The sequence below is a fragment of the Crinia signifera genome, chromosome 4 (assembly GCF_055691185.1).
Source record: "Crinia signifera chromosome 4, ASM5569118v1, whole genome shotgun sequence".
Classification (NCBI taxonomy): domain Eukaryota; kingdom Metazoa; phylum Chordata; class Amphibia; order Anura; family Myobatrachidae; genus Crinia; species Crinia signifera.
This window is the reverse complement of record NC_139220.1, coordinates 22734169-22760410: the sequence shown is the minus strand read 5'-3', so window position 1 is coordinate 22760410 and position 26242 is coordinate 22734169. Positions and strand designations below refer to the sequence as shown.

At 42.5% G+C, this 26242-nt stretch overlaps 1 protein-coding gene across 3 annotated transcripts in view; it reads left to right on the top strand.

Annotated features, from left to right (window-relative positions):
• GABRB2 (gamma-aminobutyric acid type A receptor subunit beta2) overlaps nt 1–26242 on the top strand; it is a 283146-nt gene that overhangs the window by 173357 nt on the left and 83547 nt on the right. For all 3 annotated transcript variants that reach the window (XM_083181407.1, XM_083181405.1, XM_083181406.1), the window contains exon 5: nt 6681–6763. In XM_083181407.1, coding sequence (XP_083037533.1) covers nt 6681–6763 — 83 coding nt within the window. The remainder of the gene's footprint in view (nt 1–6680; nt 6764–26242) is intronic.

Here is a 26242-nt window from a genome sequence, read left to right as displayed (position 1 = left end):
TGGTTGTATTCCTGGCATTTCAGTGGAGGTTTGCTCCCATATACTTCCACTCAACTCACTGGTGTTTCTGACCACTTGTTATAATATGTACCACTGTCTGTTTGTTTGTTTCCACAGGTTTTAGTCAGTTAGCCTTTTGTCAGTCTCTCAATCTCGGTTGATGCATTGTCCTACATAAGACCTGGGGGCATTGAGGTTGGAGCAGGCCTAACTCGCTCCTTTGGATGTGGCTGCTATAGGTGAAGTCTGGCATTGCATGCATCAATTGACAACTGGGAGAGAAAACAGAGTCACGTCTTCTGCATTTGCACATGTAAACTCCCAAGAGTCCTTACAAGGGGAAGGTGTCAGGAAAGAAAAGGTAGATTTCAGTATCATCAGTGTACAAATTATATTTTAGGTCATAAAAACTGATGAGCTCATGTAAAAAGGACATATAAGAGAATAGGAGACATCCCAAAACAGAAAATTGGTGGGACACTAGATATTACCAGAAGTGGGGTAAGTGGAGTCATGATAATAGACAGGAGTTAGGAGAACAACCAGGAGAGGGATTTTGGTTTTACCAAGCATAACCCTAACCCTCAGGAGGAGATTAACAATGGGACAAATTGTACCAAAGCCACTTAATAAAAATATACCCATTATCATGGCTCCATGATGATGGCCAATTGCCTGTAGGCCATAATGTCTGCCATATGTTATAAGCAGGACAAATGTATTTCTATTTTTATGAAAAAATCATGTAATTATCCTACTTTTACATATTTAGGGAAACATTGGAGCTGATAGTATAGGGAATGTATACGCCCACTCGGCACAAGTCACGCCCAAACAACACTGGCAAACACCAACACAACACTGGCAATATCCACACAGCGCTGGTGACAGTTTTTCAGCCCCTGGAGTGGCCCTTAAACCAACACTCAAAGTTCTAGGCCAGTATTACACTTCTAAAAATGTAAAGTATTGATGTTGCCCATAGTAACTAATCAGATTCTAGAATGCAATAGAGAAAATATAAGCTAGAATCTGATTGGTTCCTAAGGGCAATATCCCCACTTTTCATTTTTAGAAGCTTTATTAAATTTACTCCTATGCCTCAGTAAACTTTTATTTATTGATTTCTAGCTGTAACATTTTTTTTTATTGCTGCAGTTGAAAATCTTCAAAAAAAACCATATTTGCTTGCATTCATTCAAGTTTTTTCTTTCTTCTTTTTATGAAGGAAGAATTATCCCTTGAAGTCATTCTTAATTTTATTTTCCAAGAAAGGACCACACTATGAATTTAACAAACCGTGTTCAAGGTCCTGTCATTGTCTGAAAAAAGTGTCAGTGTGCACTGACACTGTGTCCTTTACAGAGATCAATGATCCTACTGATGAGATCATGTCAAGCTGTGTTCATCATACGATGAATGCAGCTTGACTCATATATTTTTCCCTTCAGTTATCTCCCATTCACACATATGCTCAGTTCTTAAGTTTTTAATGGAAAGATTAAAAAAAATAGAATGGATCCTTATTTTTTTTTCTCTTTTAAAAAATGCTATTAGACTGCCAATGGTTTATTGATCAATACAGCTTAAAAAGAAAAAAGAAAAAGAAAACTGACACCGGTTTCAGAAAATAAATAAAAGACTTTGAAAAAGTCAGATATATTTACTAAAAATGATCTCTGCCACATATATGAAATAACTTTATGGGTGAAATTTAGAAAAGATTCAGAAAGTTTTTTTTTTAAAGCGGAAATCAATTACACTGCAAAACCAGTTTCAGTGTAAATGATTGCCGCTTTAAAAAATCTGGAGATTTCTTACCAAATCTCTCATTTTCTGAATCTCTCATCCTATTAAATTTCCCCCTATACATCCATATTAATTTAACTAATATGTTTGTTATTTTATTATAATATACAGTAAAAGTTGTACCCAACTTGGGTAATAAATATTTTACAATTTGTTATATTTTATTGTAACTAAATAATAAAGGCTTAACAGGTAATATTGACATTTTTGATTGTAAGTGGAAATCACATTAGTTAAACAATCTTTTATATTGAGAGTATCAATGTTATTACAATTAAAAATTTTCACATTTATTTTCTTTCTTCAAGAATTAAAAATAAAATAAATAAAAATAAAAATATATCATTCTAATCACATCAGTCATCACAAATTAATCTATAATGTAAAATAAAACAAATTGTTTGCCTTATAGAATTTTTAACCTAGACACTTATTTTATTTATAAAAACTACCCCATTCCTTGCTACTTAAATTGCTAATATTTGCTTCCAAAAATCCTATTTTTTTTTTAAATCAAATTATGTAAATAGAAGCTACTGTGTTCAAACCAGATTTTAACAAATGTTTTATTATTTAGAATAAAACGTTTATTGTGTTAATGAGGGCAGGACAGAGCAACGACAAATAGGCATCCCCTTGGTGTTAGAACGCTATTTAGATAAGACACATATTGGTCTGTTTTGTGCGTATGAAAATGTCACTGTTGAATAGGGATTGAAACATTGACTATACCTAGTATCCAATTGTGGAGTTATTTTTTGCTTGCAGTGCTGCACTTGTTTTTCATGATTTTTTTCTAACGGCGTGTTCTTCATTCACCATGCATGTCAGTATAGAGGGAAAATATAATAGTGTGCCGATCGTAGCAAGGCACCAATCTTTAGCGTGGAGAGTGCAGAGCTATGTGAGGGTACGCATGACACAAATTTGGGGTCCATGTCAACAGTTGTCGACAATGACACCAAACTTTTAAAAACTCATGTCTACCTTTTGGGATAGACCCATTGACTGTCTATCTTGACACTGTCTTCTATCGGGATGCAGTTTAAATCCCGGCGGTCGGGATCCCGGCTTTCAAAATCCCGACGCCGGAATCCCGAACGCCGAAATCCCGACACTTTCTCCCCCAGTGGGTGTCCACGACACCCTCAAGGGAGAATAAATTAGTGTGCCGAGCGTAGCGAGGCACCGGGCCCGCTGCGTGGCGAGCGCAGGGAGCCCGCAAGAGGGGGGCGATCCACGTCCCCCCCGGTCGGGATTTCGGCGTTCGGGATTCCGGCGTCGGGAATTTGAACGCCGGGATCCCGACCGCCGGCTTTTCATGCTGAATCCCTTCTATCTAATAATCAGTACCCGCATGTCCAACCAATTAATATTTTCAGATCACTCCTACAAAGACAATGCACAATTATCTGGCTGATGCTCTGATATCAGGCAAATCAGCCAGATAATTGTTTAGTGTATGCCCAGCACTAGATTGCTCTAAATAAATCTTAATGCCCTTCCATACACTATTAGATTTTGGCCTGATTTCACCCAAATCTGGTGGATCGGGTTCAGAAATCGGGTGAAATTGGCCTAATTATCATGTGTTTGACTGGAGTTGGAGGTCTGGCATGCTGCATGTCCAACTCGAACACCCTTCATTTAGGATTTTAGTCTGTTTTTGTGTCTGCAATACACCATCTATGAAGGAAACCACAACCACCCTGCCGCTCATTCACTAATGTTTTTTTTTGCAGCCGGTCTTCCCTGGTACTCTCTTTTTTTAGCATCACCACATTTCACCCACTTCATTAACATGTAGACTCATATGTAAAGTTGTACTGGTCCAGGCATAACTTTGGCAACATAACTTAAATCTAGCAGCCATATAACCAAAATCAAACTAAAGCCAACAAATATCAATGTATTACATATGGACTTTAAAGGACAGTCTAATTGCTCTATATTGAACAAAATAGCTTTTTTTAGATGCTCAGCTGATTTAATTGCTTGAGATCAAGGCAGGTGGAGACTCTGTGAGTTCCCTAGGGTGCAACGCTTCCCAGTAGTGTGACATTGTACAGCAGACCACATTTTGCTAGTGAGAAGGCGCCAGCTGCTTCTCCACCATAGCAGCAGCCAACGATCCCAGTGGGGTTGCGGTGGCATCAATAAAAAATCCGGACAAGTAAATGTTTGGCATTCATCCAAAGTTTTAGGCACTCCTGGGTGGCCTTGGTACCCATGATAGAGATGACGGTACTTGTTTCCTAGCACGGCCACAATCGCGGGCATCGTGTGCCTTAACTTTAAGGCACACGATGCCCGCGATGCCCGCGATTTCCTTTGAAAAAAGCAGTACTCGGGTACATCGCGTCGGTCGTGTGCCTTAAGAAGGCACACGACGCGACCGACGCGATGCCCACGATTTCCCCATAGGCTTCAATGTTAAAATATTTTAACATTGAAGCCTATGCGCGCCCGACGCGATGCCCCCGATTTCTCCATAGGCTTCAATGTTAAAATATTTAACATTGAAGCCTATGCGATGGACCCGATTTGTCCATAGGCTTCAATGTTAAATTATTTTAACATTGAAACTGAGTCCATTTAACATAGGAAAAAATGGGAAAAGGCCGAATAAGGGCCATTTCTCATTGGGTATGGCCCCGTCATGTGTGTAAAAAATAATGGCCCCCCCATTGTGGCCGCCACCCCCACGATTGACGCAAACCCGAAGCGTAGCGAGGGGCGGCGGTGCGCGTCCTCCGACCTTTTCATTCCCCTCGCCACGCTTCGGGCTCGGTGGCTCGCTGCGCTCGCCACACTAATCTATTCTCAACTCCACGCCGACGTGGATAGTAGGGGAATGAATTCGCGTCAATCGTGGGGGTGGCGGCCACAATGGGGGGCCATTATTTTTTACACACATGACGGGGCCATACCCAATGAGAAATGGCCCATATTGGCCCTTTTACCATTTTTTACTATGTTAAATGGACTCAGTTTCAATGTTAAAATAATTTAACATTGAAGCCTATGGACACGATGGACCCGATTTCTCCATAGGCTTCAATGTTAAAATAATTTAACATTGAAGCCTATGGACATGATGGACCCGATTTCTCCATAGGCTTCAATGTTAAATTATTTTAACATTGAAGCCTATGGAGAAATCGGGTACATCGCGTCGGTCGCGTCGTGTGCGTTTTGGTATGCACCCGACGCGACCGACACGATTTTTTCCGACACGACCACCACGATAGAAATCGTGGTGGCCATGCTAGGAAACAAGTACCGAGATGACCTTGCTCAAGAGATTTTAAAAGCTGACATCAGGATTTTGGACGTGCCAAAAATAAATGCTGTCCAATTGAATTATATTATACTTGTGCAAACCATGTCACATGGGCATTTTTTTTACGTTTATTTTATACATGTAAATCACCTTTGTGACATCACCCTTTGACTGTTTGAAGAAAAGGCATCTCATTATAAATCCAGTGACCCAATATTAATTTTAGCTTCTTCGGTTTTGTGTAGTATTCGATGACCTGACACCTTTTCTTGTCTTGTGTTCACACGCATCTCTCTGTCTTTGGCATATAGGCAATCTATGACAAGATTTTATAATTTCTGCTATATGCCTTGAAATAAAACACTGAAATTATCTTGCACATCATTTCACGGCTTTGAAAACAGGTGATAATATAATTTGCAATGTCTTCTGCTCGGAGTGCGATGAACATTTCCGGTCAGACTTAGGGCAATTGCTTTAAAAATATTGAATAAACCTTTAATTAACATGTCAGTTTTATGGTTATTTCTAAAAGCCCATTCCAGAACTTATTTATTTGAAGTTAAAATGCATTGTCTGTCTTAAGTGTTTAATTTTAACTAGCCATTAAGCTGTAGTCAGAATGGGCATCAACTCTAAATCATGTTGACCTAGCCGAAAATGAAATGTGTGGTATAGCAGGTCACCAATGTCTAAGCCAACAATGTCTAGGACAGTGATGGCCAACCTTTGGCTCACAGCTGTTGTGAAACTACACATCCCAGCATGCTCAGGTACAGTTATAGCATTATTTAATAGAAAAACTCTAGCAGGGCATGCTGGGATGTCTAGTTTCAAAACAGATGAAGTGCCACAGGTTGGCCATCACTGGTCTTGGATGACTTTAAAAGGTTGACACTGGAAAAAGGTCAACATGCATTTTTTGTGGTGTAAATGTTGACACCTAAGCACGTGGACCCCCAATTAGTGTACCATGTCCCCTTGCATGGCTTACTCCACTGCTGCTGAGGCTCCCCACACTTTACCGTTCCCAAGCTTTTCACGTGTCAACCATTGCCATGGTGACCTACAGTATTGCTTGCGTTGACCTTTTGACCACGTCAACCAAATATATGTCCACCATCAGTTGTCAACCTATTGACAGTCGCCATAGACATTGTACGTCAGCCATCCAGATACCAAAATAAATGGTTTGTAGTTTTGGCCATTTTTGGCAATATAATCATCACATCGTCCCCTATTGCACCCAGGACTTATGTTATTTATGGAGATTTAGGGGTACATTTCTAACGCTTCTAAAAATAGAAAGAGGTGATGTTGCCCAAAGCAACCAATCAGATTCGGTCTATCATTTCACTATTGCATCCCAGAAAATGATAGACTTAATCTAATTGGGTGCAATTGGCAACAATACTGTACCTCTTTTCATTTTTAGAAGCTTCAGTAAATGTACTCGTTAATATAATCGATTGTTCTATGCCTTACATTAACCCCATCATTAAAAAAAGTTTTACGATTTATTAGTGACCCAATTCACTCATTTTGGAAGCCGCCATTTAAAAAAAAATGTCTGTTCTTCTCTTTCCAGGATTACAACCACCGCCGCCTGCATGATGGACCTGAGGAGATATCCGCTAGATGAACAAAACTGTACATTAGAAATCGAAAGTTGTAAGTAAGACTGATTTCCGGTGACCTTTTGCTTCATATGTAGTGACCTATTGAGTCAGAATATGAAAGGTACTTTCTACCTCTGTGTGGTTTGCTTTATTAAGTTTGATGTCTGTACAGTATTATTGCCGACCTGTTTTTGTGTGAGTTGAGAGATTTGTTTACTACTGTATAGCCCCGTACACACTGGGCGAAGGGGGAGCCTGTGCTGAGCGACGTGCATAAGCACGGTTGCTCAGCACACATTGCCTTACACTTGCGAGGCACCTGCGATGTGTGCTAAGCGATCCCATTTGGTCCAGTGTTCTCTGATGAGAGAACAACGGCGATGACTAGATTTTGACTCCATGCACTCGTTCAGACTCTGCCCAGCTGCCCCTGTCTGGGCTGTGCGGCTCTACGCAGCGTGATGTGGTAAGAGGTCACATTTAACAGCCCACCGGCCACGGCCCCACACCTCCACTCTCTATTCCCGGCCACACCGCTGATTCCGGGACTCTCTCACCACTCCCTGACTCTCTGCCGCTCTTGCCCACCCTGATCCCGGCCACACCACCCCCGTAGGTGGTGCGTTGCAGGCGGTTTGGGGTGGTGGGCGGTTTTCTTTTTTAAGAGAGGCCAATCCCAGGATTTTGGGAATCCCAAGATTGAACACAAATCCCAGGATTGGAAAAATGCCCCAGGATTGGCATCCTTAGTGGAACCGTGGATCACGATCATGATCCACGTGAGGGATTCATGCTTAATTTCTGACTGTTTTAGTCAGTTCACTTAAAAAATAGACCTAACGTCGTCCCGTGTGTATGCCCCTTAAATTTTCCTCTAAACTACTAATCATAGGAGCGGTCTAGGATTCAGTAATAACAGTTAGAACATCTTTTACATTGAGGTAGATTCTAGTAATGACTGTAGGTCAGTGGTTCCCAAACTGTGTGCCTAGGCACCCTTGGGTGCCTCAGGACAATTGCAGGGGTGCCTTGGGTTGGTGGACAAGGATCAATTCATATTATTTATGGTCAATGTACCAGGCAAAACCAGTGCTTGTGGCTGCCAATCATAATATATGTGGACAAACAGAAGCAAATCCTGTCCCTCACCAGATAACTGTGACATATAAACACAATGCACTTAATTAAAAAAAAAAAATTCTGAATTTCTCGATAAGAAGCATTTGGCCTAGGGGTGCCTTGAAAATATTTTGATGCTCTAAGGTGCAGTGATTCAAAAAAGTTTGGGAACCACTGCTGTAGGTAATAATCTTATAGTGTGAGAAGTATTGCACAGCTGATCTCTATTCAGTTGATAAGAAAGAAGACAAGTAATGGATGCAGAGAATGAAACTGTATGAATGAAATGTCTCAGATGTGGCTGACTTACAATCTATTTGTGGCAATTCTCTCCAAGATTATGGTTGATTCTTTGATTTTGGGAGTTTTGTGTAAGGCAGAGATGGCCTCAATGGCCTTAGTCCTCCAGGGCCTTAATGATGTTTGCTGGAGTATCTCTTGATCTTGGTAATGTATACGTCCCAACAGTCCTGCTTTAAGTGGGATATCCCTTTTTTATAGGACTGACTCACTCATGGGCTACAGTATCCCTCGGTGGGGGGGTGGGGTAGTTGAGGGTAGTCTGTTACTTAGAACACAGAGTAATCAGTGGGTGAGTAAATGTTGTGCGCATGTGTACAGTATCTATTCACAGTGTTGGTTGAGCCTGGGTAGCCCGGCATTTTGGAGTGTGCTGGGCAAGCTTCCAAATTCATGTGGCTGGAAGGTCCACTAGTCCCGTCTTTCCACTGGGAATCTGAGACCTTTTCGTCATGATTTAGAGTGAAGAGAAGTTCCTCATTTTCTTGAAATGATAGACTCAATCTGATTGGCAACTATAGGCAACACTACCAGTTGTCGGTTTTAGAAGTTTTAGTACTAAATCTATCCCTTAGAGTGAAGAGAAGTTGGAAGGTGTGGCTAATGTGTTTGTTAATTAGCACACCTGTGCTCCGATAAGGAGATCTGGACATAAACCGCAAGACTGCCCCTGATATAATGCCTCGAAGTTAAAGTATCTTACACTGTTGAAGAAGCATCAAACCTCCTAAAAAGGACAGGTAGAGAAGTTGCTAAAAACAACCAATCAGATTCAACCTATCATTTTTATAGACTGTAGTAGCTAGAAGCTAGAAGCTGATTTGTTTCTATGGATAAATTCCTTTTTTTTTTTTCTTACTTTATCTGTATACCTTAGCTAGACACACCACTATGTAATATACAAGTACTGTAGCATTATTTTAGAGCTAGAATTCCCAGTACATTATCTTGAACAATTATTATTGTCCTGCTCATTGGCCTCAGACAAATCTCTTTTTTGTTTTGTTAATTGTAGTCATTTACTATTTTCTCCTGGGACTTCAAACTGATGAATACTCGTAGTATGACAATCAATTACTATAGTCTGTTTTGCGGAGAATGTCTTGCCGAATATTCTGCCCAATCACTCACAAAATCAGCAGTGGCCTTTATGTCATAAGAGTGGAGACCCCACGTGTGATAATAGGATTAGATGGCATTTATACATACAAAGCAACCTACACATTTGTGTGCACTTTTCTTCCTGTTAACTGAATCAAATCATACTGTATATCACTATTGTTAATTTTTCTTTTGGTTTGGTTAGCATACAGTAGCTGTGTCTGGAAGCCACTTGTGTCATAATAATATGCCATTAGCATTATCCAAACTTCCGCTCCCAAGTCCGTACCATTAAACATTGGAGGTAAAGTATCTAATTTCTAATAGTTAATGCATGCTACAGGATCTTTCCAGCCATATTACCAAAATATAACTCTCTATACAGATGGAGCCGGCTTTATCTTTGCCCGGCGCTCGCCAGAGACTCCTCTCTGGCGTTTGCCGGCAATAGACACTGGGACGCGCGTGCGTCTCACGCGCACGCGCGTCCCAGTATCATGGCGGCTGGACAATATATACATGTAAAATAAAGAAACTAAACCATGTTGATGGGGGAAAAGGTCAGCTTTGTTAATAAAAACTGTTATTAAACTTGAAAGCTTGGGATTGGATTCTAAGATAGTTGAATGGATAAGAGCGTGGTTGCAGGACAGAAAACAGAGAGTTGTAGTAAACGGAGTACAGTCAAAGGAGGAAAAGGTTACAAGTGGAGTACCCCAGGGATCTGTACTTGGACCGGTGCTTTTTAATATCTTTATTGGTGATATTGCAAATGGAATTGAGGGGAAAATGTGCTTTTTTTGCAGATGACACAAAGGTATGCAACAGGGTAGACACACCAGGAGGGGTAAAACAAATGATTGAGGATCTAGGCAGATTAGAGAAATGGTCAAGAGAATGGCAACTACAGTTTAATGCCAAAAAATGCAAAATCATGCACTTGGGTCTCAGAAATCCAAAGACTCAATATAGTATAAATGGCACTATAATGGAAACTACAGAGGAAGAGAGGGATCTAGGTGTCACTATTTCAGGGGACTTAAAAGCAGGTAGGCAATGTAACAAAGCAATGAAGAAGGCAAGTCAGATGCTTGGTTGCATAGGGAGAGGTATCAGCAGTAGAAAGAAAGAAGTAATAATGCCACTGTATAGGTCATTGGTACGACCTCACCTAGAGTATTGTGTTCAGTTCTGGAGGCCATATCTCCAGAAGGATATAAATACATTAGAGACTGTACAAAGAAGAGCAACTAAAATGGTGCATGGCCTACATCACAAAACGTACCAGGAAAGACTAAAAGATCTTAATATGTATACTTTAGAGCAGAGAAGGGAAAGGGGGGACATGATAGAAACTTTCAAATATATCAAGGGCTTTAACAAGGTACAGGTGGGAGACATTCTTCACAGGAAGAGGAGCAACAGAACACGAGGACATGCACTGAAACTAGAGGGAGGAAGATTCAGGGGAAATGTGAGGAAGAATTTTTTCACAGAAAGAGTAGTAGAAAAGTGGAATAGCCTCCCAACAGAGGTGGTAGACGCAAATACAGTAGTACAATTTAAACATGCTTGGGATAAGCATATTGATATCCTTACATAAAAATAAGGATCAAATATGGTTTGAGGTAACATGTTTAAAAAAAGGGGCAGACTAGATGGGCCAAGTGGTTCTTATCTGCTGTCAAATTCTATGTTTCCATGTTTCTATGTTTAAAAAGAGTAAGGTATAATGGTAAAAAAGGAAGTCCCTACACAGTGCACCACAGGATCTCGTAAGTCAGGCTTAGGAGAGCCAACTGCTAGCCCGTGTGTAATTCACAAAGCCTAGATGAGTGACATCACAAAGCTCAAAGTCTAGAAAGGACCAGCTACCACCAAACGTAATTACTATATAGGGACCGACTCCCCATCAATCACAATGCAAGTTACGCAGTTCGGTTGACAAATAGACGGCGTCTAGATTAACAATAACATGGTGGACCACTCTTGGTCAAATGCATCTAGTTAGATGCCTAAAGGTATTTTACAGTGTCTAGATAGACAGTAATGAAAGTTAGACCCAGCCGTTAGATGAACAGGAACATGATGGACAGTCACAAGTTGGACACAAGTATTTCTGTGTGTGTTTTTTGCTTTAGACCGACTTGGTTCATACTTTACAATCCAAGTAGCCATGCAAAGGCACACTGTACACTTATTTGGTGTCCATGTTGACTTATGTCCACATAAGCACCAAAAACAAACTTGAAAAACTCATGTTGACCTAGTAACTTTCGACCACATCCCTGTCATGACTTACGTCTAACTTTAGTTAATGACGATCTAGATGTTGTCAATTTTCTTTGGCATCTACCTAGATGCTTTTGACCAACAGTGGTCTAGATGCCATTGATCCGCTTTACCAGAACCATGCAAGATTCTCTCCTAATAACACACATGGAGCCCACCTTGTCCGGTGGTGTCGCTCATCCCATCTGGGTAGAAACAGGCTTAGCCATTAAATTAATGAGAGAGCCCCTCAAATTTAAAGCAGGACAGTCATTAATATTGCTCTTTTGTGCAACAATAAAGCCAACAAATAATGAAATAATAATAAATAGAAGGTGAACATGCTAAAAAAAGAGACATCGATATTCACAAAATGATAGTATAAAGCACAACCCACACCCCAAACACATCCTTCAGATCCTGATAGGCCACAGTTAAAACATTTCATAACTCAAACTCCATCCTTCTAACAAGATTAGCACGGCTGCTAAATGTGTGCTCATCCATCCTTGGCGGACATGTTAAATACCTTGTGTCTCCTTCCTTTCTATTAAGTTGTGTTTGCTCACTTACACTTGCGTGCAGTTTGCACCTTGGCACATTTCCCGCCACAATGCTGCTCCCAGTGGAAATGAAGACTTTTGGAACAGATTGAATTTTTGCTGGAGGGTGTTAATTAATTATGCTTTATTCTGCTTTTCAGTCAGTAAGTGAAACAAAACAATTTTAACTACAGCAGCAAATTAACCATCATCAGCTAAAAAATATATTACTTGATGCAATTTCTTCTACTACAGTCAATTGTACAAGTCAAATTTTCTATCCCTCATAGATTTTATTTATCACACTAAAGGAACTACATCATTCTTCTGTTTGTATTGTTTTACTTTTTTGTAGTTTTTCAATTCTTTCAGAAGAATGTTTTATATTCTATTTATAATATTGGAAACCTTCCTTTGTTCTTCTGTTTCAATTTGTTTTTGCATTTACTATGTTTGTTTACATTTTTTGTGTTTTAATTGTATTGTACTGTGTGCACAGTAGGTTACCATACAGTAGATTGTAAGTTTCATGTGAACTGTTTTTTTAATTATGCATTGCAACATTATACAGTAGGAAGAGAAAGAGTCTTTCAATATTCTGATATGATATCCAGTGGCAGATGTCACTGTTACTGGCAGTGATGCAGTGATTTCCTATTGAAAGTGATAATGTACATGCTAATCAAACACACCACAGGCAGGTGTAGGGGAAGTTGTATTCTCCCTCTGGATCTGCCAGGCCAGGTTGTGATTAACAGAGTTCATGCTTACAGTAGGAAGCCACTTCATACCTTTTGGACTGCTGTACCTGGCTTCTATGGGCTGCAGCCGATGCAGTCCATTGAAAACAGTATTTTGCGTATGGGCATTATCACCAGCCATTGTACACATTTGCTGGACCTGGCACCTGTCAGAACCATTGCTCAGGTGCTGGGACCCAGCTGGCAAGGGCTGTTTGACTCTGAGTCCAGGTACGGGTAGTGGCAGTTCCCCTTGATCTATCTATCAAAGTCAGAAGAATGAATGGTGCTCAAACATAGATGATGAAACCTTGAAGTTTTGTGCCCTTTACTTAGAAAAAGACAAGTGGAAAGACCAAATATACTTTATGTGCTATATAGACCCCGTTGTCTCTATATATACATCACTTGTCTCCCAATAAAATTGCACTTTCCATAGACATACTGTACTGTATACTGTAAACAGTGCCTGGTTTCAACAGTGATTGGATTCCTGTGGATATTGGCTCAATGACCCATTATTGCTTGACGTGGTCCTGAAATGTTGGTGTCCTAAATTGAAAAATTATTTGTATTTTTTGACATCCTAGAAGTCCAGGCAAAGGGCCTGATTTAGAAGACCATGTAAAGCAGTGAAACCAATTCTGGAATCTGCCAGTGATCGAAAATGTATGCAAACATCCACCTGTATTCTGACTAGACTGCATCTATGCACTGCTCCACCCTAAATCTACCACTTGGCTAAATAGTCATCATCACTGATCTGAATTTGCTCTAGCTCCATCCTTGGTGCAGGAGATCTGGTAAGATTTGGGTGGATACCTGCATCCAATCCCCTATGAATAGCCCATAACTCTGTCTATCTTGGCCATGGATTTTTATGTTTGAATGCTCTCAAGCTCCAACTTTAAATTGAATAAATAGACTTCTTTCTATGCAACTAGTTCTGTAGTTAACATTTTAACCCTCACATTGTGGTATTAGCAATTCCATTAATAGCCATCTCATTTTAAAGAGCCCACAATAAATCAATAGCCTATCCAGCTGAAAAATTCCATACATAGCTCTTACAAGAAGTATATACGGTACTTATATGTTAATTGGGCACCCACTTTACATACGTACGCATGTGGAAGAACATCGCATCCCATGTTCCGTTTTAGTGTCGTGCGATGCGATGCGATCCCAGTGCTTTATATGCATATAGTTGTGATGTATGTCTATAAATTACTGTAACTATGGTTACGGTAACTAAGTTACTATGGTAACTATGAATACACTTAAGTTAAGCAAATAGTGAATGTGTTCCTAAAACCACGCCAACGCGAAGCGTGGCGAGCGCAGCGAGGGCCGGCGGAACGCGTCCTCCCGACCTTTTCATACCCCCACTATCCACGTCGGCATGGAGTTGATTTTATATAGTGTGGAGAGTGCAGCGAGCCACCGAGCCTGAAGCGAGCCCGTAGCTACCATTGCCACCCTTATATCGGGCCTACACACTGAGTGGCAACAAATAGATGCCCTATGCGTTGTTCCAATTTGAGCGATATACTTTCAGTGTGTTTCAAGCTTTACAGTGATAAACATTGTTATCTAGGTTAGTGCATTGGAGAATTCTTTGTTTTCCTTTTAACTCTATTAGGGGCAGATTTATTAAACTTGGAGAAGAGATAAACTGGAGATAAAGCAGAGAAAAGGTAAAAGGAGATAAAGCACCAGCCAATCAGCTGTGTTTGAAAAAGACAGTTGGGTGTTGATTGGCTGGTGCTTTATCTCCTTTTACATTTTCTCCACTTTATCTCCAGTTTATCTCTTCTCCAAGCTTAATAAATCTGCCCCCTATTCCTGTAAACAAAAACAGCTATTTTCACCAAAGTTTAGACTCATTACCCTTTCTTGGCCCCCATACACTACCCGATTTGTGCCCGATTTCACCCGATGCCGGCTGATCAGGCCTAGAAATGTGGTGAAATCGTCCTAAATCGCAACTCGCTGGTCGGATGTGCCACACATAAGATAAAGGGGGGAGCAGGGTACGGCGGGCGACGAGTAAGTATTTATTATTTCAAATAAATATGTATTGTACAGTATACCATTGTGATCATTAAATGAGCGCTGCATACCCTCTTCTTGCTAGAATTGAAAAATCCTATTAAAAAAACTGGGTGACCGCTGATTGGCTGAGAGAGCACCCTCAGCCAATCAGTGGCCGCCCAGTCTTTTGAATAGGATTTTGCAATTCTGCCCCCCCCCCCCCTGCCTGCAGCTTCCCGGGCTTACATGTGATAAATTGTATGCGATTTATCACATGTAAAGTAATGGCACATCAAGTGTCAAATCTTAGAGAGCTCTCCCGGGGAGCTGCAGTGGGAGCTCAGGAGAAGTCAGGGGACGACTTGTACTTAGGACAAGTTGGACTAATGTATGGGGGCCTTTAGTCTTCCAGCTAAATTACAAACATAAAAGATGACTAGACCTCAAAATATACTTATACAATTTGTTATAGAAGATAATGTCACAGAAATAGCATTTTTAGCTCAGTTACGTCATTGGCCAGCAAAGTAAAACTTTATCTTTGTGAGTCACAAAATTGATTTTGCCTTTGTTTTATGTCCTCACTGTGCTACGGTGCACTTTATGTTATAAATATCTCTTCTGTAACTTCAAGGTTCTTAGTTGAACATATATTTAATTTAAGGACATTTCTAAGCTCGTAGACCATATATTTTTGTCAATAAGTAACTGCAGAACACAATAGTACAGTATGGAAATCTACAGAAGGAGTGTGCCGTTAGTGCGGCTTATTAATACTGAAACTTGCAGAGCGATTGTCTTTCACCATTGAGATTTTATGGGATTAGCTATGTTACGCAGGCATATTATCCATGTTTGTCCTATAAATAAATGGTTTAAATCCAGGCTGGTATTTCTCTGCTCGTCATATTGTGTTTATCCTAAATAGCTACATGACTCTATTAAATGGTGGTTATTCTGGAAGCCTGACAATTCAGAGCAACCGGGACAAACCGTAGTTAAACAAATGCTTAAAATCAATTAAATAGGTAAAAAAAAAAAAATAAGAGATAATGAGATATACAGTACTTACTATATCACTTTTGATTTAGACTGTTCTTGCATGGAATGCTAATTATATTATATGTAACATTTGGTATTGTTAATGTACTGAATGCAATGTAAATATAATTCAAACTGAGCAGTAATACAGAGAAGGGTACTTATGTATTATCTGGGCTCCCATGTTAAATGCACCCCATTTTTTCATACCCCTACTATCCAACTACGCATGGAGTTGATTTTATATAGTGTGGCGAGCGCAGCAAGCCACCGTGCCCGAAGCGTGGCGAGCGCAGCGAGCCCCGCGAGGGGACACGTTCTCATAAGAAAAACGGGAGCCCAGATATTACATAAGTACCCAGAGAAGATACTAGCATAGGGCACACTGTATTAAGCCTGAAGAAGAAATAAAAGCGAACTTGATAACACACCGGCCAATCAGCTCCTAACTGTCAAGATACAGTCTTGCAGAGTGATAAACAGCCAGCCAATCAGCTATCAAGTTACAGTCTGGGTTTGAAGAATGAAGGTTAGGGGCAGTGGTGGAACACGTGAGTGGTGGGCACAGGTGCAAATCGTATAATTTGGGCCCCATGGCAGCGTATGACGGGGTACAAGATGCCGGTGTGGGCGCCCGGTGCAATGAACCTGCTGCATTAATGATATTCCGCCTCTGGTTAAAAGCTGGTTGGCTGGTGCGTTTTCATCTACGATTTTATCTCTTCTCCAGGCTTAATACATCTTCCCCATATTTACTTAGGGGCTCATAGGTACTGTACTTAGGGGCAAGGAGGATGTAGTTGTGGGTAACAATGGTAGCACGATTTTATTTCAAGCCCTTAAATTTTAGAATGAAAAAAGAAAACAGGGCGAATAAACAAAAAAGTTGAATTTGTAAAAAAAAAAAGATACCACCTTGCATATAAGTTTTCAACCATTTTTTTAAAAGCACAATTATTCATAGTTTTTACATTTGACACTTGTTAACTTCAGGTGTTGATTACTAGGTTGACAGTTTCTAAGTCGACAGTCAATAGGACGATCACTATTGGTCAACAGGCAGTAATACCACACATGAAAAAGGTTGACATGGTCTAGGTCAACATTGACAAAAGGTCAACATAAGCCAGGGTTGCGTACTTTTAGGCTGTCCTCTCCGATAAAGGGCAGCCAGCTAGAGGCTAGAGGAGGCAGGTGGCGGAGCTGACGGATGTGCCTCAAAAGGGGCGGGGCCAGAAGCAGAGCTCATCAACTGAACCTTGTGTGGGGACGTGACCATTGTGATTGCATCAGCATGGCCAGCCCCCCCCCCCCGCTGTGAATTGCCAGTATTGCACAACGGGGGGTGGGGCCACGATGATGCAATTTGCGTCATCAGGTTCCTGCTGACCCCCCCATCAAGGGAGGATTGCAGGTGACTTTCCCACCTTCCCAAGTGGTGGGGATGGGGAGCTCCCGGCCATTGCAGAGTAGGCAAGTATGACATAAGCAGAAGGTGGATATGGAAATGGTCAACACAGGGAAAGGTTGACATGGGTTTACATGTTTTTGGTGTCTATGCCTATAGTTATTCTTTAGTAATGTTGCTGTATGTACATTGTCATGCTCATTGTTTAACATCAGATACAGTATATATATTATAAATCCCCATGTATTTTCAACATTCCTAGTAATTCATGTAAATATAAATTTGCTCCTAATCTTGTAACTGGCTGTCAAGTGCACTTGAGAGCTGCTTCCTGCTCATTGGTAGTATGGAGACTTATAGCACGGTGTAATGTGTATTAGCGCACTGCATGATAAAGTATGTGTGAGAGCCAATTCATATTTCATGATTCTTCTTATGTATTTTTTACTCGATCCAAACGACGGCTCATTTATCTCCTGTAACAGGATGTAGGCATAAGAATCTAAGGTCAGATTCTCAATATGCTGCTGCCTAACCTTGTTATAGTCCTAATAGAAACACAGAGCCTGTTATAATAGTAATGAACCCAAAAGCTATTTACTTCAAAAGTGCTGTTACTTAGCAAAATGAAGAATTCAGCTGGGAAAGCAGAGTTCACTCTGAATTTACTAAAGATTTGCATTATGAATAGAAATATTTTAGTACAGAATGAAGATGTTCTCCACTAAAATATGTGCAACCCCCCCCCCCCTCGTACCGCTGCATCTGCCACCTGATCCTCCTGCTGCGTCCCGGTGCGGCGCTCCTACTATTAGAATGTCACTTGCAAAATGGCCGCTGCCTTACAGCAGATCGGTATTTAGTATACAAGAAGAGGTCACCGCCTCCTCTAGCATTCTTAATAACCATTTGCTGTGAGGAGGGCAGCCATTTTGCAAGTGACATTCTAACAGATGCCGGAGGAGCGTCGGGACTGCAGACAGCAGGAAGCTCTACTGGTCACGTTGGCCGACAGCAACACAGGTAATCGGTGGCGGTGGCCCCTTTAACAATAGCTTCCGCAGAGCTATTGTTACGCCACTGTGTTCTCTTTTAAAATAATCAGTAATTTACCATAGTCATTAATAAGTCAGTTAGGGCCACAAGCTTAAAAAAGTGATCAAGTAGAGAGACAAGCAACCCAAAAAAATCAGCCCCTATCATTTTTCAAACCCAGCCTGTAACATACAGATGGAGCCGACCTAGACTTTGCAGGGGCTGGCGAAGGTGTCGCCAGCCCCCGCCAGTGGCCGGCTCCCGCCAGGGGTACGCGCGCACGAGACGATTGCGCGCCCTGTGGCAATGGAGATTGCCCCGGGTCCCCGCCGCCTCCCCTGCCGTTCCCCCTAGCTGCCCCACCCCCCCCCCCCCGAACCCTGCCCATCTCCCTGAAGTGGAGACAGGCAGGGAGACGCTGGGCAGCCGCCGTGATACTGGGACGCACGTGCGCATGAGACGCACGCGCGTCCCAGTCCCTATCGCCGGCGCTCACAGAGGAGAGGATTTGGTGGGCGTCGGCATTGAATGAGGCCGGCTCCATCTGTAACTCATTTTAAATGTTGGCATTTCGCTCCCGTCTGTATTTTGACCTTGTGGGAATGTTGACCATTGACCGTCAGGATTTTGACTGTTGGTAAATCTTACTGAACCCTTACATCCTAAGGCAAAATATGCTGACAAATTAAAGTTCAGTACATTTCCCCCTCAATAATACCTCTTTCACATCGCAAATGCTGGGTCGCCCTGGGATTTGGACCTGGTTACTGCCAGGGAGCGACTCAGCATTTGTGATAAATCATGCCCTTTCAGCACCCGGCAATTTGCTGGGTCAGGCAGTGTGTCATGCGGGCGGGGGAGGATATGGCACTGACACTGCTGCCTCCTCCATAGCAGTGAACGAGATCTGGGTTGCTCGACCCAGGGTGCCTTTTCAGACTGCCCAGCCGGTCCTGACCAGGATTGGATTGCAGGGGTGCTGTACTCAGGGTATTAAAAATGGCCCTTTCATTGTGCACGCTCACCCGGTGCGGTGTGAAAGGATAGGTGGTTCATTTACTAAGCTTTGGAGAGAGATAAAGTACCAATCAACCATATCCTGGTACAGGGTACAAGTGGGTGGTCTGAGGGGGACCTGGTTATGTGATTCAAGCTGAATCGTGTCATTGTATACAATGCCAGGTTTTCACAACTGTCTAGTGAGAGCGGATCAATGTAAGATCTTTGAACCTGGTAAGACTGCCATACTGGGAATACAAACAGTAGTGGATGTTGATCACCGCCACACAATGCTAGGGAGCAGGGAGATCGCCCCAGTCACCCCTCTCCCTGGATCCACCCATGGCCCAGACAGAGATTGCACACGGACCTCCTCCTCTCTCAATACTGAACTATTCCAACCTACAGTATATTGCTAAAGTTGACTTGATGTGTTCAAAAAATAACGTGTTTAATAATGTGAATCACACAGTGATCTATTTATGCTGAAGGCCATTGCATCCCACATGGTTTGCACACACTGTACTGTTTTCTTGCCACTGTAAAAGTTTGTCGTTGTTTAAAAGCAAAGTTTATCCTGCTGTCAGATCAACTGTGACCTGTTTTCCATCTTACTACGCTCATAATAAGTCAGTATAATAAAATAAACATTCAGCTTCAGTTTGATTTAACTTAACAAGTGAGTCACAACTACTGTACTTGTTCCATGTAACTCAAACACATGCATCTTGGCTAATTGTATAAGTGAGAGGTGAGATGATAAGCATCTGACATAGGCGTGTAATACTTATTTATGGAGTGTTTTATTTGAGAAATATGCTAAAATATACAGTGTTACCAAACATGACCCAGAGATGTACTTAGACAATTGGGAATAGGTCGGATAGACTAACATGCTCCGAAAACTGGAGACAGATTTCCAGTGGCAGAGAGTAGGAAAATAATTTATTAGTTTACAAGTCATGGCTTGGGGCCCGAGATTCAGCTAAAAGCTGATATTACAGTAAATCTCCAATGTTTTTGGTTCTGCTCATTTCCAGGAGCCTAACTGCACATTTACAGATTTGGGGATGTTATCCGCCAAAGACTGTAGAATGATTCACATATTGACATGCTGGTGTCATTCGGGGACATTTATGGCCAGCGTTTCAGAAATTCAGGCAAGACTGTCCTATTTATAGGGCAAGCTGAAGCCAGTGGCTGTGTTCTTGTGGGTAGTGTTACTGGCAACTGCAGACTTAGCTGGACATCCTGAGCAGTAGCGGTTTCACGGCCAGCAAGTTTCTTGGGGGTGGGCAGCATCACCTGTGGGGCTGCTGATTGTCCTGTGCCAGTGGATGCAGCTGTCATGCAGTACATAATGCTGCTTGTGGTGAGCTTACAGACTCATGGCAAGAAGGAGAAGGTGTAATGCAAAGAGGGGTGTCCTGTCTGAAACAAACAGTAAGGTTCCAGTGCAGCCTGGCGCTCTGCAATTGCACAGGAACTACAAGACCCTGTGTGCCCAGCTCTTTAGCTGATGGGTTTGGGGAGAGACTCTAAGGAAGGAAGGAGGAGGCACTAGAGTGGGGGCTTGGTATCTGACCTGAGACCATGCCAGCACTAAAGGTGGCCATATATATACACGTAGATTTATCTTCAGATCTGGCTGGTTGGAACAAAAACATGGTTATGGATGAGAGCAAATGACAGTTGACCATTTGCTTGGAAATGCTGGAAAACTGACAAACTGTCACTCATCCATAACCATGTTTTTGTTCCAACCAGCCAGATGTGAAGATAAATCTTACTAGTGTACGGGCACCTTAAGGGTAAGAGCCCATCCTGGGAAATTATTACTAGATCTCTCCCTCTCAGCACTCCGGGTAATACTTACCTGCTCCGGAGCAAGGCCTTTCTCTTTCATTTGTCTACTTTATTTAGTAACATGGTGGGCAAATATTGTCGAGCATCCCTAGACTCAACGAGGGTCTCCCAATGGAATCTTGATGTCATTGTTATTATATCGGTTTATTTAACCACTGGGATATTTTTTCCGTAAAACATTTCTCTTTCCTCTGATGTTTCTAGGTCACTGAAATATCACTGTGCTATGTGATAGCTGATTGCAGAATGCTGTTAACATCTAAAAACAAGCTGGATGTTAATGCTTAATCAGGCTTTAAAACACAAAGGTTGATGTAGCGATGCAGACCGAGCACCTATTTTTGGCTTGTGTTATATTTTTTGCCGGCCGAGAAGGAAACAGTAGGATGGGTGAAGATCCCGTTGCATTCTAAGCATGTTAGAAACACATGCTAACTGCAATCAAACTCGGCAATATCTTTCTTTTTGAGCAAATCTACATACAGTGTGGGCCTAATTCCCAGGTCATTCATTTCAGTAATGTTTATTAATTGTCAGGAATTGGCGCTGATAATTATAATTTCTTGGTTACTCCTACTGTGATAACAGCAAATAAAGTATCGCCGGTACAGATGGAGCCGGCCCTGTCTAGTGGGGGTCTGCCAGTCAGATCGCCAACCGCCAGCCCCCACCAGCTGCCGGAAGGGGACGCAAGCGCATGAGATGCTTGCGTGTCCCCTTCCAAAAGAGCCCACCGCTGCCCTCTACTAGCTCCACGCCACTCTCCCGTTGGTGTCCGCAACCCCCGCACACACCCCCAACCCTGCCCGTCTCCCTGAAGCAGAGATGCATAGGGTTTCCATCCCCCACCGCCAAAAAACTGTGACGCGTGTGCGTGTGAGAGTCAGATGGATCACCTCTCCGCTGGCGTTCGAGGTATGTTTTAGTGAGACATATAATATGTTCTATTATTACATCTTAACCATATGAATATACAGTACATGATTTTAATTGTGTCATCAGAAACCAGAGCTTCTACCATTATATAGCTTTCGGCAGCTGTCTAGGGGCTCTAGAATCTGGGGCATCCCTGAGTCTGACTGTCACAAAATGAAGTATGACTCTGAAAGAGACGTCCTTGTTAAACCTAATGCAACTGATTCTTCGGCACACAGGCCTCCTCCTTTCCAGAAGCACCCCTGTGTGTCAGTGCTGGTGGGAGTAGTGGGCTGAAATTTTACCTAGGGCACCAAAAAACCTTGCACCTGCCCCGTCAGTAACATATATATTTTTTCCTACTTTTATAACCGTCCTTAAAACCTCTGCATTTAGGAAATATGCTTCCCCAGTGCACAGATCCCATGTATCATTCATGGCTTTTGAAACCTCTAACCGTGTGCATTTTACATGGGTGAGAGGCGAAGACTGTTACAGCTGCAGCTAGAGTGTGTTCTGAATTTCTCATGAGTTACTGTATCCACGTTTCTCATTCTGCAGTGTTACAATGACCGGATGCAGAGGCTGATTGAGACTTAACCCATACAATCTGTTGGTTCTTTTCGCTACTGCTTGTTAATATGTTATCATGTTATTATAAGTCATAAATTCATCTTATATTTCAACTTTTTGGTACTTGTTTCCTAGCACGGCCACCACGATTTCTATCGTGGTGGTCGTGTCGGAAAAAATCGTGTCGGTCGCGTCGGGTGCATACCAAAACGCACACGACGCGACCGACACGATGTACCCGATTTCTCCTTAGGCTTCAATGTTAAAATAATTTAACATTGAAGCCTATGGAGAAATCGGGTCCATCGTGTCCATAGGCTTCAATGTTAAATTATTTTAACATTGAAGCCTATGGAGAAATCGGGTCCATCGTGTCCATAGGCTTCAATGTTAAATTATTTTAACATTGAAACTGAGTCCATTTAACATAGGAAAAAATGGAAAAGGGCCAATATGGGCCATTTCTCATTGGATATGGCCCCGTCATGTGTGTAAAAAATAATGGCCCCCCATTGTGGGCGCCACCCCCACGATCGACGCAAACCCGAAGCGTGGCGAGCGCAGCGAGCCCGCGAGGGGCGGCGGTGCGCGTCCTCCGACCTTTTCATTCCCCTACTATCCACGTCGGCGTGGAGTTGAGAATAGATTAGTGTGGCGAGCGCAGCGAGCCACCAAGCCCGAAGCGTGGCGAGCGCAGCGTGCCCCGCGAGGGGACGCTGATACCTTCACAGATCCCTGCGTCCCCTCGCGGGCTTCACAGGTATCAGCGTCCCCTCGCGGGGCTCGCTGCGCTCGCCACACTTCGGGCTCACTAATCTATTCTCAACTCCACGCCGACGTGGATAGTAGGGGAATGTAAAGGTCAGAGGACGCGCACCGCCGACCCTCGCGGGCTCGCTGCGCTCGCCACGCTTCGGGTTCACGTCGATCGTGGGGGTGGCGGCCACAATGGGGGACCATTATTTTTTACACACATGACGGGGCCATACCCAATGAGAAATGGCCCTTATTCGGCCTTTTCCCATTTTTTCCTATGTTAAATGGACTTAGTTTCAATGTTAAAATTATTTAACATTGAAGCCTATGGACAAATCGGGTCCATCGCATAGGCTTCAATGTTAAATATTTTAACATTGAAGCCTATGGAGAAATCGGGGGCATCGCGTCGGGTGCGCATAGGTTTCAATGTTAAAATATTTTAACATTGAAGCCTATGGGGAAATCGTGGGCATCGCGTCGGTCGCGTCGTGTGCCTTCTTAAGGCACACGACCGACGCAATGTACCCGAGTACTGCTTTTTTCAAAGGAAATCGCGGGCATCGAGGGCATCCTGTGCCTTAAAGTTAAGGCACACGATGCCTGCGATTGTGGCCGTGATAGGAAACAAGTAGCGCAACTTTTTTTTACCTTATGCATTGCATCATTTCTTGGGCAATTATTTATAGTTCTATTCTTGATCACTCAAAAGGGGCCAATTTTGGCCAGTTTTGATGTTTGGGGTTTCAGAACGGCTTTGGTGATTTACACTATCGTCGGGCTGTTTGTTTTGGGAAGGGAGTGCCCCAGGGTGGACGGAGGAGGAAACGAAACGGTGGTAGACGGAGGATGTCACCGTACGTGAGCGCCTGCCCCGTCTTCAAAGTTGAGATTGACTTTTATTTCCGAAGGCAAAAGAAATCACTCAACGGTCAACGACCATTGAATGATTTCTCTTGCTAGCGGAGGCATGATTTTTGCTGCTTAACGAGACTTACAGAATCACCCCCCCACAGTATTATTATAGCAGTAATATTATGCACCTTTCCGTTAACATAACATGTTAGTCATTTTAGGCAATTATTATAAATGTGGAAGACTGTAAATGATTGATGGGGCTGAACGGTTTATTGTGTCTTGTAGGTGTCTACCTCCGCTAGTCAGCTTTTGAGTACTGTACTATATGCTTGATGGTTCCCTTTCTTCATTATTCTGACAATTTTCTGTCACCGGGATTGTAACATCTGCAAATTGTCCAATTCTGTTCGGTAGTTTAGAGTCAGGTACTTTCGCACCTATTGCAGTAATCTTCAAAATAGCTTCAACAGTGCTATCATTTGTTAAATTGCTTCTGAACTATATGAATATAAATGATTCCACATGTATCATTTTTCTTTTCCACAACATAGATAGGAAATGATTCCCGTTTATAATCCAAGGCTTTTGAACAGTTTCATCAATTTTGCGCCCCCCTTGCCAAAAAAATTTTTTTGTCGCCAGCCCCATACATTTATTATAATTTTTTCACCTAAATGCTCATTGACAGGAATTACATTCTTGTTGCTAGGTGTTACATACTCGTTGCTAGGAGTTTCATGCTCATTGCCAGGGGCAACAAGCTCATAGCCAGAGGTATCACTCATTTCCTGGGGTTTCTTATTCATTGCCAGTGGTTTTCTGGAGTTACATGCTCGTTGCCAGTGGCAAAAAATATAAGAAACTATTACAAACAAATGAATACAAACAATTTCAGCGTCCACATTATCAGACGCCCTAAATTACATAAAATCAAATGACATGACATATAAATAAAAACATTATAGATAAAAACATTATAGAAACATTAGGAGGTGTCTGATAATGTGGACGCTGAAATTGTTTGTATTCATTTGTTTGTAAAAGTTTCTTATATTTTTGGTGCCACCATTCAAATGTTGTGTGTACTAAGGAATGAATGAAAAGTCTATCAGAAAAAAGCCGCAAATAGTTAAAATCTCAGCTGTAATGAGAGTCCGTCAGAATAATGACGTTCACATGCAGCGGGGCTACTTAGAGGTTACTCACCGACGCCGGGCCAGCCCTCTCACGAAGTCCGTAGTGACGAAACGTGTTGGGGCGTGGCCTGGCGTCGGTCGAGTTTTGTGAGTGTAACCGCTCCAACAGTGCTGTTTGTGGCAGACGGTACCATATATGCTGATATCACCTGCGGTTGTACTAACCACTATATGCAGTACGTTCTGTTTACTCCTTTGTATTCCAGTTTGGATTTTAAAAAAGATTTAACTTTTTATCATGTGATATTTACACCATGGAGCACTCCTCTGTTTTTTTGTTCTAGAATTGCTGCATGAGAATACAGGTGCCAGCACGGGCTGATTGTGGGAGCTGCCAGTCTAATCAGGGCCGAAACTAGGGTTTCCGGCGCCCGGGTCAAGGCAGTCATTTGGTGCCAAATTACCACCTTGGCCCTGGCGCCGGAGACCCCACCCCCGTTCACCGCCTCACTGACAACATAAGTTACCTCCTGTGTGCAGCCAGCGGGGTCCGGTGACAGGCAGCGGGGTTCCGGGTAGCCGCTGTAGCGGCAGCTTTACTCCGTCCGTCTGTATTTCTACTAGCGCGGTGGCGGGAAGCGCTGGTGATGACTTTCAAAAGACTTGCCGGACGCTGATTGGCTGTAAGACTTGCCGGACGCTGATTGGCTGAATTCAGCCAATCAGTGTCCCGGCAAGTCTTTTCAAAGTCAGCACCAGCGCTTCCCCGTCCGGCCGGTGACAGCTGCCACACAGAGACACCGCAAGGCGGGCGCAAACGTGAACAGTCGCAGTTAT